Source organism: Macaca nemestrina, chromosome 12 (genome assembly GCF_043159975.1).
Source record: "Macaca nemestrina isolate mMacNem1 chromosome 12, mMacNem.hap1, whole genome shotgun sequence".
In the NCBI taxonomy this organism is placed as follows: Eukaryota; Metazoa; Chordata; class Mammalia; order Primates; family Cercopithecidae; genus Macaca; species Macaca nemestrina.
This window is the reverse complement of record NC_092136.1, coordinates 83,462,021-83,484,732: the sequence shown is the minus strand read 5'-3', so window position 1 is coordinate 83,484,732 and position 22,712 is coordinate 83,462,021. Positions and strand designations below refer to the sequence as shown.

General features: G+C 36.3%; 1 protein-coding gene across 36 annotated transcripts in view; it reads left to right on the top strand.

Annotated features, from left to right (window-relative positions):
- LOC105468849 (discs large MAGUK scaffold protein 2) overlaps positions 1–22,712 on the top strand; it is a 2,241,192-nt gene that overhangs the window by 1,530,045 nt on the left and 688,435 nt on the right. For all 36 annotated transcript variants that reach the window (XM_024788717.2, XM_011719263.2, XM_011719258.3 and 33 more), the window contains one exon: positions 10,626–10,676. In XM_024788717.2, the coding sequence (XP_024644485.1) occupies positions 10,626–10,676 (51 nt within the window). The remainder of the gene's footprint in view (positions 1–10,625; positions 10,677–22,712) is intronic.

Sequence of the window (22,712 nt, the reverse complement as noted above, 5' to 3'; positions counted from 1 at the left end):
ATCTCCTTAACAGAGATATAAAGTAGACTGGTAGACTGAAGGAAATTATGGTTACAATTAGGCAAGAGGATCAGTTCTGTTTTAGATGTATTGAGACCAGGGCAATACTTAAGTATTTACTCAGAAAAAAAAAAAAAGCGGGGGGTGGGGGGTGAAGTGACAACTCAGGTAGATTATAAAAACAACAAGGGACAGAGCTTGGCAAATATTCATATCTGGCACGAGTAAAATAAATGATCGTCACTGCTGTGGACAGAGCAGTAGGGAGGAAACTAGCAAGGATAGAACCTGTGATGGAAGGGAAGGGAAGGGAAGGGAACTTGCAAGTGGTGGGTGGTCACTCCAGTGCCAAATACTCTATGAAAGCCAGGGCGAATGAAGACTGGGAAAGATCGTTGTATTTAAATGTGAAAAGGCTTTTGTTAATTATTTTGGGTTCAACTTTTGTGTAATAGTGGAACACAAAACAAAAACTGCAGAGGACTGAGGAGAGAGAGGGGATGAAGTGGAGAACATTGATATTTTCCCTCATGATACAGTCATATTATACCCAAGTAAAAGAAAATATTCTTGACTATCTGGATAGATCACCATATTTGTAAAGTCTCGTCTTTTGGCTTAGCACTCAGTTTTTATTTCCCTAAATATTTTGGCTATGTGCTTTGAGTTCTTGATTCTTTTGGACACTTGCTGGCAAATGACCACATGATTTGCATAGACAGGTGGTGAGGTGAGAGAGGAGATTTGTTGGGAAAAAAACCTTGTGTATCATGATGCCTTACAACCATTGATCAATTGTGTTCTTAAAGCCATTTACTGTTCTCAGAGAGCATGTACAAACTCATGAAATATTTAAACCCAAAGAACAAAACAGCCTGCATCAGGCTGGAGCCAAGTGAATGCATTAAAACCACCTGTTATTCTCCATCCTGCACATGGTGCAAAACAAGGGAGCAAAGCTGAGAGAAAATGGGTTCCTTCCAAATCAGGGGCAAATCCAGTTTTGCACATGCTAAGTAACTATATTTGTTCCTTTGTTACAAAAGCCTTTAATCAAGACAATTTTGTATATAGAAAATAATTATTTTATACATATAAGAACCCTAAGCTATTTTTCTTTTTTTCTTCTGACAGAAATACTGATAAAAATTTATTACACTTTTATAGCTAATAGTTACCAATTACAAAAAAACCTGTGCTTTCTAATTAAAATAAAAAAAAACATAATAGTTATTAAGTCTGTGGTTATTTTTCTAGACCCAAAGTTGTGTGTGTTATAAATACTTCATAACAAAGGCAGATAACATTTTTTAAAAGAAAGTTATTTAAGGGCCTTGCACAGTGGCTCACAGCTGTAATCCCAGCACCTTGGGAGGCCAAGGCAGTTGGATCACCTAAGGTAGGAGTTCAAGACCAGCCTGGCCAACATGGCAAAACCTCGCCTCTACTAGAAATACAAAAATTAGCTGGGCATGGTGGCAGGTGTCTGTAATCCCAGCTACTTGGGAGGCTGAGGCAGGAGAATTGGTTGAACTCGGGAGGTGGAGGTTGCAGTGAGCCGAGATTGCACCACTGTACTCCAGCCTGGGCAACAGAGCAAGACTCTACCTCATAAAAAAATAAATAAATAAATAAGTACGAAGAATGGAACAAATTATAGTATACTGATTTAATTTTTTTATGTGGTAGAAGCTATAATTTAGCATTTGCTGAGCTCAGAAGTTTTTTAATTAAGATTAGAAATTTTAACTTGAAATTAGAGTTTACTGGTAGAACAAATTCAGGTGAATAATAGGAATAGTGGTCTTACCAAACTCAGAATCTTAACTAAGAATATCAATAATTGTTTTTATAGCTTGTGAGTGTTTATTTAAAAGAAAGGAATAATGAACTATGATGAGTTTTTTATAATAGTATGCATATTTTAAACCAGCCTCATTATAACTTCATAGTATTCATAAAATAACTGGATGTATACTTTACATTAAAACAGGTTCTCAACAAGGCTTAAGCAGAAAATCTTTTGCTTACTACTAAGTGTTTAAATAAGTAACTTTGACGCTTACACAAATGTGTGTAATTCATAACAAAGATGGATTCTAACAGCTTGTAAGTGCAGAACTGTTATGGAATCCAGGTCTTTTAGATTCTAGAATCTAAGCTTTTAATTTCTGTGTGATAATGTCTCATAACTTGAAAAGGGGACCTGTTTTTGGTCACTATCTTTAGTGAAGATAGTCTAGGAGAAGGGACATTAGTTAAAGAAGGTGATGGACAATCTAGTTGTATTAATGCAAGCCTCGGGCTTTTGTAATGTGTCTTGTCCTATTTAGAGCCTATATTCTGATGGAATGCCTTTCACTTTTTCAGCACTCAACTGATTTTCATATATTCAGCAGAGAAAAATTTGACCCAGCAATCCCAATACTGGACATCTACCCAAAGCAAAATAAATCATCATATCAAAAAGATACCTGCACTCATATATTTATTGCAGCTCTATTCACAATAGCAAAGATGTGGAATTAACCTCAGTGTCCATCAGTGGATGATTGGATAAAGAAAATTTGGTACATGTATGCAATGGAATACTATTCAGCCATAAAAAAGAATGAAATAATGTCTTTTGCAGCAGTAAGGACAGAACTGGAGGCCATTATCTTAAGTAAAATAACTCAGAAACAGAGTCAAAATACCACATATTCTCACTTATAAGTGGGAGCTATATAATGTATGGAATAATAAACATTGGAGACTTTGGAAGGATGAGAAGGTGGGAATAGAATGAGGGATAAGAAATTACCCAATAGATATAATGTACCTTAAGTGATCCTTACACTAAAAGCCCAGACTTCACCACTAAGCAACATATCCATGTAACAAAACTGTACTTATACCCCTTAAATTTATACAAATTTTTAAAATGTAGTGAAATATGATAAAAAGATGGAAATAAAGAACATCAGCCTCCTCAAGTTTTTTCTTTTGGACTGAAGTATAGCAAAACTTTCTTACCTTTTTTTCCTTTTTAGAGAGAAGCAGCTACTTATTCTTTCCCCCCAGAAACCTGAGATCTTTGAGGAGTAGAAATAGAAAACATGCTAATAGTAATGTCCTTGAGTGGAGCCAAGATGGAAAGTGATACTACTATTTAGTTTCCTCCCTGTTGAGGCCTTTTATAGATTAAAGAGAAGAGATAAGACAGAGATATTCAGTTGTCAGAGAGATACCACCTGGCAAAATTATGGGTTGCCAGCTAGGATCTTTAGAATAAAGAGTAATAGAAAAATCGCAATAACTATTGGTCAGGTGCAGTAGATGGGAAGAAAAGCCCTGTTGCTAGAAGGTCAGAGCTGGGAGGGACCTCAGAGGTTATCTGTCTGCATGAGAAAATTAAAGCATCATGACAAGCCCAAGGTTATACCTAGCATGTGAAATCACAGACTCAAAAGTACAATGCAAGCATTTGGACTCTAAGGCCAGTGCTCGTTCCAGTAGAACATTCTGAAGATGTGGTTAATATTGCTGCCTCTGCTTTGATAGGCCTGCACATTCTCATGAACACCTGCCTATGAATATACTCAGCTCATCCCATCTCCTCTATGAAAACGTTTCTGACTCACTGCCGGTAAAATCACCTATTACCTCCTTTATGTCACCTGTGCAGCTGCTGCAGTCTATAGACATCTACCATAGCACTGGTATCGCTTTGTTACATGTTCCCATTCAGTTGTCTCTATCTGGTAGACTGAGTTATTTGAGGGCAGGAACCATATTTCACCCATCTTTGTATCTCCAGTGCTTATCATTATACCTAGTACATGGTAGGTACTAAGAATTAATGTATTCAATTGATGTTTTAATTTATTCAGTATTTAAGTTGGAAATTATTTTAAAAATTTGCAAAAATTTCCTGAGATGGGAGGATAAATTCAAGCCATATTTCATGGGAAAGGGCAGCTGTTGTTAGGGGCTGCCCATACTTATGTAAAGATACGGTTTAAACACAACTCAAGTTTTGGAGTTCATGGGTGACTTGGGTCTAAAGATTTTTTTGGAGACCTACTATGAACAAGGCATGGTTCCAGAAGGTACAAGGGCAAAAAAAGGATAATATACAACCTGTGCTCTCATGAAGATGAGGATGTAGGAAATGCTATGAGAATAGCCGTAAGAAAGTGAGTGCCAATAGCAGAGCAACATAATGATCAATACTGGGCAAGGGAATATTTTTTTAAAATGAAGAGTGAGTTTACAGAAGATTGGGAGAAAGTTTAGTTGAGATTTTTTTTTTTTTTTTTTTTTTGAGACTCTGTTGCCCAGGCTGAAGTGCAGTGGTGTGAACTCAGCTCACTGCAACCTCTGCCTCCTGGCTTCAAGCGATTCTCTTGCCTCAGCCTCCAGAGTAGCTGGAACTACAGGCGTGAGCCACGACGCCCAGCTAATTTTTGTATTTTTAGTAGAGACGGGGTTTTATCATGTTGGCTATGCTGATCACAAACTCCTGACTTCAGGCGATCCACCTGCCTCGGTCTCCCAAAGTGCTGAGATTATAGGGTTGAGCCACCACGCACAGCCAAAATAATATTTTGAGTGAAGGCCACATTTACCTAATTTGAGAACAAAAACTAAGGTGATTCCTACACACAAGGCAGTGTATCTTAGATTGGTTCAAGAAAAAGATGTTTGAGTTAGGAAAGGCTTTTAGTGGATTTTATAGAAAAAGACAAATTTGTTTGCTTAAGTTATGTATTACTGAAGAAATTAGCAAACATTCAGTATGTGATAAAATAAATTTTGTGACCCTTATAGATTTGTATCCAGAACTAATAATAATAGCTCTCATTATTGAAGATCTACTTTGTGCCAGACTGTTAACATGTGTAGTATTATTTATTCCTACCAAGAATTTGATGAAGTAGGAACTGAGAAGACAATTGTTTGGGATTTTAGCTGAAATTTCTTTAATCACTTAAGATGTGTGATAATTCATATAAATTACCTAATTCAATCCTTGCAATAACCATAGGAGAATCAACTATTGTTTGTACCATTCTGCACATAAAGAAATTGAAGTTTTAAGAGATTAAGAAAGTTGCCCAAACTCACACTCATCAAAAATGTTGGAAAGGGGATTCAAATCCGTCTTTTCTTACTCTGGAAGCCATGGTTTTACCTACCGAGTATCATACTATGTATAGGGTCAAGTGTAAAGAGCAGTAATGCATCATGACATATTTACTATAACAGATACTCCAAAAGAAGGGACGGATGAATATTGGCAAGGTACTAAAAAAGAGGAATGCAAATGAGTGTGTGTGTATGTGTGTGTGTTGATTTGCTGCAGCATTTGATGATGGTGTGACCCTGTAATTCAGGGCTTCTGAGAGGAGCCAGTCTCAGAGATGAGGATAAATAAACAAGGAATGGTAAAAGGCCTGGGCCCAGTAGCCATGGCATCCCCATTAGCAACCAAGGTCTTCTTTGAGTGGATCAGGTTTAAGCCATCTAAAAATCTCATGTATTGATTCATTGATTCATCTACTTGTTCACTACATAGTCATCATTGCTAGCCACTGTAATATATGATGCATCTGTGGATGAAGCAAAGTGGCATTGCCCCACCTTACTCTGGAAGTGACAAGAGGCCATAAGAACTGGTGGTCCCAGTTTGCATGATAATCACTTTCCTCCCAAAGTTCAGTTGTAGTGCTAGATGCTAAAACAATAATAATCAGAGGTATACCTTGTTTACTCTATCATGATTACTTATAATAAGGAGAATTAGTACATCATCTATCATATTCTCTACTACTGACTTAATCTATGTAAACGACAAATAGTAAATAGATCTGCACATACCTTGCATGTGGCAATAGTGGCACTGCAGATTTAGTCTACCTCTATATTTTAAATATTAGATATCACACTTGTATGAGGACTTAATATATTTGTGTTTTGGTGCCTCTTTAAAGGTTGTGTGTTTCTTTAGAATATGGCTATATCTTAAAATATTTTCTCAGTATCTGTCACCGTTCTTGGCACTTTATGCATGCTTAATAATTGCTCTTTGGGTAGAATTGTGTTTAGTCTAAAAAATGAAGGCTTTGATATCCTTGTTTCAGCACTTGTTGTAATATGTGACACAGGGACATATGAAAATTTATTTATCTTGGGCCAGCCATGGTGGCTCACACCTGTAATCCCAGCACTTTGGGTGGCCAAGGTAGGCAGATCACCTGAGGTCAGGAGTTTGAGACCAGCCTGGTCAACATGGTGAAACCTCATCCTTACTAAATATACAAAATTAACTGGGCATGGTGGTGCACGCCTGTAATCCCAGCTACTTGGGAGGCTGAGGCAGAAGAATCACTTAAACCTGGGATGCGGAGGTTGCAGTGAGCCAAGATCACACCTTTGTACCCCAGCCTGGTTGACAAGACTGAAACTCCGTCTCAAAAAAAAAAAAAAAAAAATTATTCATTTTGGAGTTTAGTATATCCTTAGCCTTAATGAAACTACAAAAGTGGCAAAGAACAAACAAAAAAAATCAGAGCAATTATTATTTAAGATTCCAATGAAACAACATTAAACTATGGATAGTTCACATTTGTTATTTATGGAGAACTCTTTTCAGGAGATAAAAATATATCTCAAAATCAAATTATATCATCATCCAGGCAAGTGGTTACTATGTCACTAAAGTAGAAAAAAAAAGGCAGTAACATTACCTAAAAGCTGTTGGAGAAAAACAAATATTTAATGCATTCAACATTCATTAAATTAGAGCTTTAAATACCAAGTTTAAATTTGAGTGGGCTGTGGGTCACTCTCTTTACTTAACTGTCATATGATTCTAGGAAGGCTACATGCCCAGAACAGTACAGGACAATGTGTGGTATTAGTTTGATTTTCCGGCCACCAGAGAAATCTACCAGCTGTCACCACAGAACCATAAAGTTCATAAAAATCAAGTATCTTAAACACACACACACCACATACGCACACACACACACACACGTTTTTCAAACACTGGAAAGTTTAATCTATTTGACTGACTCTCCAAGTCTATGAAAATGTCAATCCTCTTATTTTTCTAGTTCTCAAAGTGGACAGGACGCCGTGACAGTTAGGGCTAGAACTGGAATAACAGAGCCCCCAACTGTGAAGTTCTCTGGGCCCCAAACTATCAGTAGCATAAAACATGACCAAGGTACTTAAATATTACTGTAAGTGTTTCTGTACAAGAAAAAAATGGATTCAGCAGAACTCTTTTCAGGAAAAGAACTTCATGAATTGAAAATCGTGTCGATAACCTGATCGGGAATACAATGAGACACCAAGGAAAGTTCAAACAGCAATTGATTGTTTGCAAACCAACCAAAAATGATGGGAGCCATTTACAACAGTTTTGGTTTTGCTGAGTGAGGATACACAAGATTATAGTTAGGGGTGAATTACTGTAGATACCTCTTGGTGTTTCATCACTCAGTAAGCAACCACACCACTCTAGAGAGTTTATTTAGAAATAAAGTTGAAATAAGTATTTAAATACTTATTGAATACTGTACTGGTATACTGGTTTGAAAAGGCACTAAATTTTCACAAATTAAGATGGCGGTATACTTTTTGGTTTTTTTTTTTCTTCTTCTTTTTTTTTTTTTTTTTTTAGACAGAGTCTCACTGTGTCACTAGGCTGGAGCACAGTGGCACGATCTAGGCTCACTGCAACCTCTGCCTCCCAGGTTCAAGCCATTCCCCTGCCTCAGGTGCATGTTACCACGCCCAGATAATTTTTTGTATTTTAGTAGAGACAGGGTTTCACCATGTTGACCAGGATGTTATCAATCTCCTGACCTCGTGATCTGCCTGCTTCTGCCTCCCAAAGTACTGGAATTATAGGCATGAGCCACTGCACCAGGCCCTATGGGGGTATTGTTAAGTTCTTTTGTTCTGTCTCATTCTTTCCCTCAAGATATTTGCCTTTTCTTGTCTTAGAAGTCCTTTGGCAGAACATAGACCATGCTCTCCTTGTAATGAGAGAATAGAGATTAGGGCCTTTCCAATGTCTTTTCTGAACTCCCTCACTGGCCCCTATGATTCCATGCTTTAAATGCTCCTCAGGTAAAGGTTGAAATGATGCCTCACCTACGCTAAAAACCCTTCATGCTTCTATAAGTTCACCAAAGCTTGTGGTAGACATGGGATGCTTTGTCATCATTGTTGTTTGTTTTGTTTTTGAGTCAGGGTCTTGCTCTTTCACCCAGGCTGGAGTGTAGTGGTGCGATCTCGGCTCACTGTAACCTCCACCTGCCAGGTTCAAGCAATTCTTCTGCCTCAGCCTCCAGTGTAGCTGCAACTACAGGCACGCGCCACTATGCCCAGCTAATTTTTGTATTTTTACTAGAGACGGGGTTTCACCATATTGGCCAGGCTGGTCTCGAACTCCTGACTTTGTGATCTGCCTTCATCAGCCTCCCAAAGTGCTGGGATTACAGGTGTGAGCCACCGGGCTGGGATGCTTTGTTTTAAAAGAAAAGTTACATTCCAACCTTGATGGCATCTTCCCTCCTTATGAAAAGAACCTGGATACTGTTGAATTAGACAAATGATATTATTTTCTTTAGTTGAAAATGAAAGACCCATGAGGTAAATATAAGCCTACAATAGTTTATGTAGCTGACTGGGGAACTTTGGAATACCAATTAGGCTATGCATATGTAATATTTCTAAAACTCTAAGAGTCAGCATTTATGATCCTAGAAATGTCAAGCATAGGTTTTGATAGGCCACAACTATGCAATGGATGCCACTAAAATATTCTGTCTTTTAAGCACTTTCTAACAGAATTTCTTTGACTCTGAACCTTTAGACATTTATTATTAGAGGCGTGTTTTTCTCTCTTGGAAGTTATTTTTTCTTCCCGGTTTGCAGCACTTTAATAATGCGAAGTGATTCACTCTACAGAAGCACTGAAGCAAAGAAAAGCCTCATGGAGCCATACTGAGGGAATGAAAACATATCTCGTTAATTCAGCCTTCCCCTTTCGTCCTCTTCCTATCGATCAAAGAAAATTATTTTAAAAATCATTCATTTGGAAACATACATATACAAGGAGTTTGAAATCTGTGTGTGTGTGTGTGTGTGTGTGTGTTTTATTTTTGCCTATACAAAACAAAACCCTCTAGAAAGCTACTGAAGCTTTCTGACATCATCAAGTTCTTTTCTGTGAGTCATTAAGTTGCTGAAGCCTAGAAAATCAAATTTAGTTTAGGGCTGCTTGATAATGTAGTAAAACAGTAAATTGTGATTCACCAATTAGTTCATGTAATTAGAAAATCAAAAACAAGCTCTGAGTGGGTGGTGGACACACCTAAGTAAAGTCCATTGTCATTGTCATTCTATGTGTTCACTTGTTATAATTTTAATAACACCTTTAGGTGATGATACTACATTCAAATATTTTTGTGAAAGAGAATCCACAAATATCTGTGTTTATAAATTACACAAGTAAATTAATTACTTAGTTCAGTCACTCATTTGTTCACTATCTTTTCCTTCATTATTTTCTTTCCAGGCTCTGTGTTAGGTCTATCTGGGCCTTGCTTGCATAGAACTCTCATTCCCTGGTACTGTGTGTAAATTCTTCAAAGATAGAAAAGTAAATGTAAGTTAGAATCCTACAAAAAGGATAGCTTTATAGTTAAAATGTAGTCCTTTTGGCTGCTTCCTAAATTCCAATGATGTTGTCAGGACACGTATCAGAAATAAGAAACAACCAGTTTGAGAATTTTCTTGCTTAGAGGTTTTGCCTGGTGGAGAAGAATTATGTGATAGATAAAAATGAGAAAGGAATAGTTTTTAGATTATTTTAAACCAACGTTTCATACGACCTCTGTGCACATTGGTGGAAATCTAAGGTGTCTGGCTGTATTTAAAATGTATTTCTCTCCGTAAATTCAAATCAATACAAGGATTGGTTGGATGGTTGAAACAATTTGTCACTAAGCACTTCAAAATGTGTCTTACTTTGCTCTTTTCTTACTGCTACTGAGGTACATAGGTATGGTTATATGGTCCAGGGCTTTCCAATAAAGATAATAAAAGGATGATGGGGATGAATTACCTGAGCTTGAGCCACTAAAGAAAAGGTATTTCTCGCATGATGCAGTCATTTTCATGCTATTTTACTGTTCAAAAATGAAACAATGTTGTTCTACCATTATCAGTGATTTTTAAGCTCATATTTTAGTGTTCAAACATAACATTTTTTAAAAAACAAGAAAATTATTTTCCTCGTAATTGTATCATTGCCCCTAGATGATTTGTTCTTTGTAAGCTCACAATATGTATTTTGTATTATTACACCTCACTACAAAAAATAATCACAGAATTCTAAGGGAAGCAATAATCTTTGATTATTTTTTGTAGCATCTCAGTCATATATTTTAGAATAGCTTGGATTATATTTCACTTGAATGAAAATGCACAATCAGAAATATCAAGAAAATGCGGTTATTTATAGTTAGAATGAAAATTTAACTCCCAAGCATGATTTAAAATGCAGCTGTGTCCTCCTCAACATATATTTAATAGTTCTCTTCTTATTTTTTCCCTATTTATAGGTCAATGGAACAGAAATTGAATATGAATTTGAAGAAATTACACTGGAGAGGGTAAGAAAAAATTTTTTAAAATCCAGAGCCCCAATCTTGCATTCACATTCTGTTCTACATCTTAATGAGTTGTCTTGTGAAATTATACAATTGTGTTTTATAACCTGGAAGTTTCCCACAGGACTCACAATGAGAATATTAATGAAATGCTCACAGTAGAAAGCATTGAGACAGCAGACCAAATAACAGAATGTTCAGTATGTAAATTTCATTGCCAGGATTTGGAGAAATGAATGGGAAAGAGAAATGTTTGATGAGCTTGTACAGCACTTTGTTTGTAATGGTTTTATTATTAGTGTTTTGGCTATACATTATTTAGATATGTTACAAGACATTTTCATTTGTGTGATATCGATACTATCATCATAACTATAGTTACCATGCGTTTCTTATTTAGTTAAAAAAAAGTGGTGCATTCTAAAACTACTCCCATAGGAAAAAACACAACAACCCCATAGAGCTCTGCAAATACACTGGTAGGGCCCTGGCAAAGTCCTTTGACAAATTAAGGAAACTCTGCAATGCAATCCTAATATATTTAGATATTTTGCAGAACGATAAGAGAAAGGCCAAAGACCATGTAGAAAAAAGTGACCAAAAAGCGTTAACAGGACATTCATTTAAAAAGAAAAAGCCAATAAACAAATGAAAACCTGTTTAACCTCATTAAGAACAAAGGAAGACAATGAGAGCAAACAGGTTTTGCCCGTCCATTTGGCAAAAACTTAAAAGGAATGTGAATATTCAATGCTAGTGAGAGGTTCTGAAAATTAGTACAACCCTACAAGAGCAATTTGGAAACATAGATTAAAAGCCTTTAAAATGAGTACATTTTTGACCCAGAAATTATACTTACAGGAATGGACAAATGCACAAAGAATGTGCATATTGACATGATTTATAATAGTAAGGTTTGAAAAACATAGATGTTAAATAATAAAAAAGGATAACATGTTTATTATATATTCATATAATAGAAATTATATTGAAATATATTGAAATAGTACTTTAGAAAATATTTAATTACAAGGATAGAAGATCTACCTAGATTATATTATTAAATCAAAACTTGAGTTTTAAAATGATATTTAAAATATAATTCAATAAACACAGAGCTATGTAATATAATATATATACATAAATACACTCATAAAGCCTGGAAGGATATACACCAAATGTTATGCATTTTGGTGACTAACTCCTGTTAAGGATTTTGGGGTAATTTTTAGTTTCTCCTTGCTTATATTTATAAATAAACCTACTATGATAAACACATACCACATTTAGCATAAGAAATAAAAATGTAAATATTTTCACTAAGCTATCATTCAAACATACATTAAGATTCCAGACCTACACTTTTTATCCTTTTTATCTCCTTTTTAGTTGACTAATTATTCACTTTCCTGAGTCAGAGCATTTCTCATCTTCAGGCTGATTTTTATCAAGTGCGAGTGCTTTTAAACAAACATTTACATTGAAACTTAAGTGTTTGACAGATGGGTTCTTTAAAACTTCCATTATAAACTTGATAAAATTTTAATGGTATCCTAACTGGAGAACAGTGAGGCTTATGGAAAATCAGCTCAAATGAGACAAAAAACCCCACACATTTCTCCTAAATCATTAAGTTTCTCTCCAAGACAAGCTGTATGATTTATGGAATGCAGTACAACATGAAAATGTGGGGCCTTTCTAAACACAGGACTCAATGCAACTGAACAGGTCTCATGCCCAGGAAGATGAGCCTTCTCCTTTTTCCTCATCCAATGTACATCACCATCTTGAATAGAACACTGTTTCATTGCCCTGGTATTAGAGGTTAAAAAGTAAAAGCTAACATTGGTTTGGGAGAGAACATTCAGTAGGAGTCAGACAACTGTGGGTTCTAGTCTGGATTCTGATCTTACTTGTTTGCTGATCTTCAGCTTGTCAGTTTACCTCGCTGACTTACTGCCTTGGGGTACGTGACCATACTCTGAACTTTGTTACTGCCATTAGCAGCCCCCTCTCCAAAGCCTCTATCAGGCAATATCTTTCTGAACACTTCCTCCCTTCTGTTCGTATCATTTATTCTAGTACCTTCTCATTGAAACTTCTTTAGCCCCATTGGAACCTCAGATCATTGATTTCACCATTTCTGCCTAGCTTTCACCTTTCTTTATGCCCTCTCCTCCCTCACCACCTAGCATGTATTACCTGGTCCCTCACTCTAATTCTCCCTCTCATGCACATTTTTTTTCTCTTCTCTAGCTTTCTGTGCTCATCCAGCAAAATGCCAGTCCAGGTTAGCTTACCCTGGTTAAGCCAACACTTTCCTCTTCACTCCATGCCACTGCCTCAGCAACTGGATATGGCTAGAGAAACACTCACTCATCTCACTTTAAATTTTTAACCACTGATTTTAAGTGAACTCTCAAGACTTCCTAGCAATTCTTACACACTTCTTTAGAAAAAATCACTTTCTCATACTCTGGGACAACAATTTCACACCTTATCATATCTCCTCAAATCTCAAGCACTCCCTTCTCTCATCTTCTCTTTCAGCTGTTGACCTGCCTTAATATATTTTTGAGAAAATCCAAGTAATCAAATGAAAACCACACTTTCCCACCACCAGGTCTGCTAGTATATTCTCCCATGGCAGTGAAGGAAATTTCCTACTGCATTCTAAGACCAACTTTTTACTTGTTACCTAGACTCCATTACCACTTACCCGTTGAATGATTTTCCTTCTGCAGTTACCTCCTCTCTCTTCTACAATATCAAGCCCTATCTTGCTTTTTACTGAGTAACTTTAACACACAGTATAATATCTTTCACCTTAGAAAAAATAAGTAACCATCCACTAAACCTATGTTTTCCTTCCACTATTATTACCTCATTATTCTATTTTGCTTTACCAAAAATCTCGGAAAATTGTTTATTTTCATTAGCTCCCCTTTATTACCTCATTTTCTTATTTTAACCTGTTTCATGTTCTCATCCCCACAATAGTCATAAATCCATTTATATCAAAGTCATAACTGGTTCCATCTTGCTAAATTGAAGCATCACTTCTCAGACCTAACTGACTTCTTAGCAGGATTTGATGCTTCCCCCTTCCTTAAAGATATCAATATTTTAACTTCCAGGACAAAACACTCCCCTGTTCTTTTACCCCCTCAATGGCTGCCCTTTCTCAGCCTCCTTGCTGACTCCTCCTCTAAAGGTTTCAGCACTCCAGATACCCAGTGTACAGATCTCTTCTCCATCTTTTCTTCATTCCCTAAATGGCCTCATCCAGACTCATGCCCTTAGATACCAGCTGTCAACTGATGACTCCTAATTCTGAAGCCATGACATCTCCCTAAATGTGAACTTTGAATGTATATGGCTAACTGTACAGTTGGCATCCCTGCTGCTTGATTATTAAGAAAGCCCCTTCCCTGCAGTCCCTCTTCTCAGGGCCAAAGAAACTGCTACCCTAATATCCTTTATCTTGACTAATTGGTTCTATCATTTCGCATGTTATTTATGCCAGAAAAATAATCTAAAAGTCTTGCTCAATTATTCTTGATTCTCAGAATTCATGAGTAAGTCCTGCTTGTGCTACCATGAAGATATATTACAAAATCAGTCAAATCTTACCACCTGCTCTGCTGAATCCTAATTCAAACCAATTTCATTCCATGCCTCAACCACCATAATAGCTTCCACTTTTGCCCTGCTGTTATCCTCCAAGTAACCCGAGTTATCTTTTTTCAAAATATTAATATAAGCCAGATCATACAATTTATATTCTTAAGACACTCCAAAGGTGATAATTAGTTTCATTATCATTACATACAAGGCATTCTGTAATGTGACACCTGCTCCTCTCTCCAACATTATGTGCTCACCACCAACTCTTCATAAATTTCACTCTAGCCACAATGACCTTGACATTTCTCAAAAAAGTCAAGCTTTTCCTAACTCAAGGCCTGTATGTATGTTATTCTAGCTGCCTGGAAATTTGTCCTTTATATCTTTGCATAGTTTATTCTTTTTATTATTTAAACATCTGCTCAAATATCATCACCTCAGAAAAATCTTCCCTGTTCACTGTAATTAAATTAGTACCATTTCCATCATTCCTTTTTCCCATTTTATTATTACTTAATTGCACTCACCAGTATCTGAATTTTATATTATTTATTTATAGTCAATTTTGTTAACATCTATCCCTTCCTGTAAATATATGCAGTACATAAAGTCATTTCATATACAAGTTTTCTAGAACAGCATCTGAAATTTAGTATATACTCAGGGAGTGCTTGGCATCTAAATGAAGTAGGCCTCGCTCTATTACTGGAAGGACAGTAACATAGACGCACATGAACTGATTTGAATCCAGGTTTGAATTCTGGCTCTAGCACTTTCTGGTCAAGTAACTTTGAACTACATACTTAACTTCTCTGTACCTCAGTTGCCACATCTGAAAATGAAGCTAAACTGTTTATAATTACCCCATAGGGCCATTGTGATGAATGCAAGAGTTAATGTAAAGGTTTAGAGCAGCATATATAGTTACTTCTAATATTTTCTTTGGTTAACATGGTAGTTCTCACAGGAATTATTTATAAATATAATTGAGGAAGTTATTAAAGACGTAGCATTCCACTCTCAGCGAACAACTTAATGTAACAAGAACTTCTTTTTTCTGTGCTTTTCTTTTTCTTTGTTAGATGTCAAATATCCAATGACAAATAAATTATGGTATTTGCTGTGTGCATTTACAGATTACACTTTTTCTATGTTTAACCCCTGTAACATTTAATTTAAGTAATAATCACATTTAGTAACACTCCTATGAGGTAGATATTGCTAACTCCATTTTACATATTAGGATACTGAGACTCAAAGATTAAATCACTTGCCAAAAATCATAGTTTTATAAGAGATGGAGTTAGGATTCAGCCCTGTGTCCAACAGATACTAGAACCTGAGCTTATTACCACTGAATTAGACTGCTGTCAAAATTAAGCTTGAATATCATTTCCTCCAAAAAGATTTTCTTGGCTTTCCCTCTTGGGCAATATGCCTCTTTGAAAACAACAGGCGGGGGGCAGTAGCTCAGGACTGTAATCCCAGCACTTTGGGAGGTTAAGGGACTGGATCACAAGGTCAGGAGATCAAGACCATCCTGACTAACACGGTGAAACCCCATCTCTATGAAAATTACAAAAATTTAGCCAGACGTAGTGGCAGAAGTCTGCAGTCCCAGCTACTTGGGAGGCTGAGTCAGGAGAATGGCATGAACCTGGGAGGTGGAGCTTGCAGTGAGCCGAGATCACACCACTGCACTCCAGCCTGGGTGACAGAGCAAGACTCTGTCTCAAAACAAAACAAAACAAAAAACAACACATGAATAGAGAACTTATCACACTAGATGACGAATAAAATCTGTTTCTTCCACTGGCCTATGAATTCTATGATGAAAGAAATTTTCTCATAATGTTCTTTATGTTATCATGGTGACATAAAAAGAAAAGAAAAAGCCCTTGGGAATTTGTAAACAAGTTGACAACTCCTCATGCACAGTAGCATTGTTTAATGCATTAACCACTTGACACACAGAGTGAACTTTGTGAATATCTTTTGTACATTTATTTGTCAAGCACCTGCTAAACACAGGTGCAGGGTACAGTCCTTGTTTCATAGAATTTTTCAGCCTGGTCGAGGACATAGAAGTAAATGGGCAAAACCTATGAAGATGAGTAGATTGCTCGCAATATGTGGTCAGCATGAAGTAATTTCCTGAGGCATCATAACTGAACTGGTTTATGAAAGGTGAGAAGGAACGAGCCATGTAAAAGGGAATGGAAGCCAGACATAGTAGCTCATGCTTGAGGTCCCAACTACGCAGGAGACTGAGGCAGCAGGATCATTTGAACCCAGTAGTTCGAAACTGCAAAAAACTGTGATTGTGTCACTGCACTCCAGTCTGGGCCATAGAATGAGACCCCGTCTTTAAAAAATAATTTTTTAAAAATAAGTAGTGGAGGAAGGCCTCTTAGATAGGGAGTAGCAGGTGCAAATGTTAACGGGCCCATGGAAAACTAACATGCTCAATAAAAATTCACAAATATTATACAAATATATTCATTTATGTCTAAATACACACATGCTTGGGTGGTACCTCTGTATTTAATAATTACATTTGCATATGTTTCAAATATGCTTAAAATATACACTGATAACTGCACATATATAAACTTTGCAGTTCAGTTAAGAAATTTATCTATTATCAAAATTATTTAATTAAACTATAAGATTTTAATACAGTTGACTATATAAAAACCAAAATTCTATTAAATATCTACTCGAACCCTGCCTGTTTTTTATTCCTGTCACTATTACTAAAAATAGCTAAAGAGACCTAGAAAATATGAGGAATTTAGAAACTCAAAAGCTTTATATTATTTGAAGTAACAGATCCTTAATTCTATTTGAAATTAGGAATTTTCGTAAAGATCAACAATGTGAGATGAAAGAATTTGGTCTGAATAAATCAGACATCTAATGATTTTCTAGTTATTCTGATATCTGGAGAACTGAAGAGGCCACTATTAGACAACTTTAATGGGTCTCTTCTTACCTGGCAGTTCACTAATACTGTTTTTAAAATTCCCACATTACATACCTTATATCCTAAACTTGTTTCTTCTACAGGAATTTGCATGATGCAATAAATCAGTCATTTTTCTTTGTCCTGTAAGTCATTTTGCTTTGGCATAGGTGGAATAATGACTAACAAAAGTCAATAATGTACATTTCAGGAAATGGTTCAGATTTTTAAATTTTTTTACTAGTTGCAAAAAGAATCTCTAACTTGTCAGATGAAACATTCAAGTAGTACCACATGGCCATCATTCTGCAGCTGTTGGGAAAGCACTCCAAATATTTTTTCTTCAGTGAGGGTGGGAGGAATATGAGAGTCAAAGAAGGTAGCTGGTAGTCATTTTAGCATCTTTGCAAAACTGTAATCATGCATGCTGGTTAGCGTTATAGAAGCATCATAAATCCATTATCCATGCTTGGTCAACTGGCTACTCTTGATACAAATCATGTTGGGGGTATGTAAGCTATTAATTTCATACATGGAAAATGGATAAATTAGTCAGAGTACTCAAAGACATGGACTGTACTTAGCTGCGTTTGCTAATGTCATAAGAATCCAGGGTGTCAGGAAGGCTTGAAATATCAAAGGTGCATATGGCTGAGAGGCTCAGATTGTAATAGTAAAAGGAATTTGCGGAATTATACTCTAGGCATCTTTGAATTCTCCCTTCTCTTTTGCATTTTCCCATCCTACAAAACACTAATTACATTCTTCTATCATTCCCAATATACTTTTGAATTATTTCCTCCTCCATCAACATTGGCAGAATTTAGCCATTAATTATTTGTCTTAAATAGCATACCTGCATCCTTTCCCAAATCCTATGTATATGCAATATTGCAGCCAAAGCGATGTCTTTAAAACATGAAAATGGTTATGTCATTTTCATCCTAAAATTTCTCCAAAGGCTCTTTATTGTCTTTAGGATAAGGTTTAAACTCTTTGGTGTGTTATTTAAGGTACCCATGGACGCCCTCTTCATCTTGCCAGCCTCATTTCTCTCTCTGAGCCCTAGTTCATATTTTAAAGTGTAGTCATTCTGAACTACTTGCAGTTACAGAAATACATTTATATAATGTGTGTGAATTTTAATCAGAGTTTTATTGGTTTTGGTTAAAGGTATTACAATAATTTGGGAATAAAAATAAGCTTATAAAAACAGTGGAGGCTGGAACTTGACTACAAGTGGCCCCATACCCAACACATCTGCCCACTAATCTGCACCTAGCATTGAGTGTGTACCTCCAGGGGCAGACCATTTAGATCACCAGGCTTTAGGGGTTGCAGCCAGCACTGTTAGGGTCAGCCTGAAGTAACATAGGGGACTAGATGGATGACTAGATATAGCTGGGAGCACCTCTTTCACTGAAATAAACCAAAATATTGAGTAAATCATCCCACTTCAAATAGATCTTTTGAAAGAAAACATTGAAAGTTATAGAGAGGTGACATAGAAACCAAAGTAGAAGAGGGAGGAAGCTGGGAACCCTGCACAGAGTTGACAAGCTCCAGGGCCAGTTCCTCGTCCTGAATGGGACTTAAAGAAGAGTGTACATTGCTGGTGAAACCCAATGCAGAAATCTAGTCACAAATGAAGAGCTTCAACCCTTTAAAAGCATCCAGAAATGAAGCCAATCAACTATACTCAATATATACCACAATTCAACGCTAAAAAAAATAAAGAATAGAAAAACAGGTCAGGTACAGTGGCTCATACCTGTAATCCCAGCACTTTGGGAGGCCAAGGTGGGTGGATCACTTGAAGTCAGTATTTTGAGACAAGCCTGGCTGACATGGTGAAATCCCATCTGTATTAAAAATACAAAAATTAGCTGGGCATGTTGGTGTGTGCCTGTAATCCCAGCTACTTGGGAGACTGAGGCATGAGAATCACTTAAACCCAGGAGGAGGCGGAGGCTGCAGTGAGCTGACATCGCACCACTGCACTCCAGCCTGGGTGACAGAGCAAGACTCTATCTCAAAAAAATAAAAATAATGGAAAAAATAAAATAAAAATAATGGAGAAATGGAGAAATGGAAAAAGAATGGAGAAAGACCTATCATGCAAATAGAAAACAAAAAAAGAGCAGAGGAAACTATTCTTATTTCAGGGGAAAAAAAAAGATTTTAAAATAACAACAAGTCAAAAGTGACAAAGAAGGGCATTATATGACAATGAAGAGTTCAATTCAAAGAGGACTTAACTATCCTAAATATATACATACCCAACATTGGAGCACCCAGATTTGTAAAACAGGTACTTTCAGGTCTATGAAAATTCTTAGCCACATAATAATAGTGGGAGACTTCAACATTCCACTGACAGTATTAGATAGATTATCAATGCAGAAAACTAAGAAAGGAATAATGAACTTAAACTAGACACTTGACCAATTGGACCTAATATACATCTACAGAATATTCTATCCAGCAATGATAGAATATACATTCATCTGGTTTGTATATGGAACATATTCTAAGATCTGCACGCTTTATTTGTAAAGCAAGACTCAATAAATGCAAAGAAATAAAAATCATACCAAACATACTCTCAGACCATAGTGCAATAAAAATAGAAATCAAAACCAAGATCTCTCAAACCACACAATTACATAGGAATTAAACAACTTACTCCTGAATGACTTTTGGGTGAATAATAACATTAAGGCAGAAATAACAAATTCTTTGAAATTAATGAAAACAGATATGTGAGTTACTAAAATCTCCAATATTCAGTGAAAGCAGTGTTAAGAGAAAAGTTTATAGCATTAAATGCCTGCATTAAGAAGTTAGAAAGATCTCATATTAACAGTGTAACATTACACCTAGAGGATCTAGAAAAACAAGAACAAACTAGCCTCAAAGCTAGCAGATGAAAAGAAATAACTAAAATCAGAGCAGAAGTGAATAAAATCAAGATGCAAAAATATATACAAAAGATCAGCAAAACCAATAGTTGTTTCTTTAAAAGGATAAACATTATTTATAGACCACTAGCCAGAATAACAGAAATAGACGACTCAAATAAGCACAATCAGAAATGACAAAGATAACATTACAACTGATCCCACAGAAATACAAAAGATCCTCAGAGACTATTGTGATCACCTCTGTGCACACAAGCTAAAAAATCTAGAGAAAATAGATAAATTCCTGGAAACATACAACCTCCTAAGATTGAACCAAGAAGAAGTTGAAACCCTGCGTAACCCAATAATTAGTTCTGAAACTGAATCGGGGGAAAAAAAAAAAAAGCTAACTGTTCCAAAAAATCTAGGAAGAGGGACCCCTCCCTAACCCATTCTACAAAGCCAGCATCATTCTGATACCCACATTTGGCAGATACACAGCTTAAAAGAAAACTTCAAGCCAATATCCCTTACATGAACATAGATACAAAATTTCTCAACAAAATACTAGCAAACTGAATCCAGCAGCACATCCAAAAGGTAATTCACTACAATCAAGTAGGCTTTATTTCTTGGATGTGAGGTTGGCTCCATATATGCAAATCAATAAATGTGATTCATTGCATAAACAGAATTAAAAACAAAATTCATATGATTATCTCAATAGATTAGAAAATGCTTTGGATAAAATTCAACATCCTTTGTGATAAAAAATCTCAACCAACTAGGCATCAAAGAAACATACCTCAAAATAATAAGAGCCATCTATGAAAGTCCTATAGTCAACATATGACGTGGGCAAAGCTGGAAGCATTCCCACTGAGAACTGGAATAAGACAAGGATGCCCACTCTCACCACTCTTACAACATGGTACTTGAAATCCTAGCCAAAAGAATCAAGCAAGAGAAAGAAATAAAAGGCATCCAAATAGGACAAGAAGTCAAACTGTCTCTCTTTACTGAGAGAATAGAAAACTATGTATACTGTATATTCCACGAGAGTATAAAATGCTATGATTCTCTACCTAGCAAAACCCTAAATACTCCACCAAAAGGCTCCTAGAACTGATGAAGCACTTCAGTAAAGTTTCAGAATATAAAATCAATGTACAAAAGTCAGTAGCACTTATATACAACAATAACATTAAAGCTGAGAGCCAAATAACAATGCAATCCTATTTACAGTAGCCACAAAAAGATTTAAAAACCTAGGAATCCATCTAACCAAAATGGGGAAAGATCTCTGCAAGGAGAACTGAACACTGCTGAAAGAAGTCAGAGATGACACAAACAAATGGAAAACCATTCCATCCTCATGGAGTGGAAGAATCAGTACCGTTGAAATGGTCATACTGACCAAACTGGTTTACAAATTCATTACCATTCTTATCACATTACCAACATTATTTTTCACAGAATAAGAAAATACTAATCTAAAATCCATATGTGGCCAGGTGCAGTGGCTCATGCCTGTAACCCCAGCAGTTTGGGAGGCCAGCATGTATGGATCAGAAGGTTAGGAGTTTGAGACCAGCCTGACCAACATAGTGAAACCCCATCTCTACTAAACCTACAAAATTAGCTGGGCGTGGTGGCGTGCACCTGTAATCCCAGCTACTCAGGAGGCTGAGGCAGGAGAATCACTTGAACCCGGGAGATGGAGGTTGCAGTGAGCCGAGATCGTGTCATTGCACTCCAACTTGGGTGACAGAGTGAGACTCCATCTTAAATAAATAAGTAAATAAAATTCATATGCAACCAAAAAAGATGCTGAATAGCCTAAGGAATCCTAAGCAAAAAGAACAGAGCTGGAGGCATCACATTACCTGACTTCAACTACACTACAAGGATACTGAAACCAAACAGCATAGTACTAGTTCAAAAATAGACACATAGACCAATGAAACAGCATAGAGAACCCAGAAGTAAAACCACACACCTAAAGCCAACTGATCTTTGACAAAGTCCACAAAAATAAGCAATAGGGAAAGGGTTCTGTATTCAATTAATGGTGCTGGGATAACTGGCTATTCATATATAGAAAAATGAAACTGGACCCTTACCTGTTATCATATACAAAATTTAACTTAAGATGGATTAAGACTTAAATATAAGACCTCAAACTATAAAAATCCCAAAGGAAAACCCAGGAAATACCCTTCTCGACATTGGTATTGGCAAATAATTTATGGCAAAGTCCTCAAAAGGAATTTCAACAAAAACAAAAATTGACAAATGAGACCTAATTAAACTAAAGAGCTTCTGCACACCAAGAGAAACTATCAAGGGAATAACAACCAACTTACAGAATGGGAGAAAATAATCTGCAAACTATACATTGACAAAGGTCTAATATTCAGAATCTACAAGGAATTTAAACAAACAGACCAAAAAACAAATAACTCCACTTCTCTCAAGAGAAGACATACAAGTAGCCAAAAAAAATATGAAAGATTGCTCATCATCACTAATCATCGGAGAAAT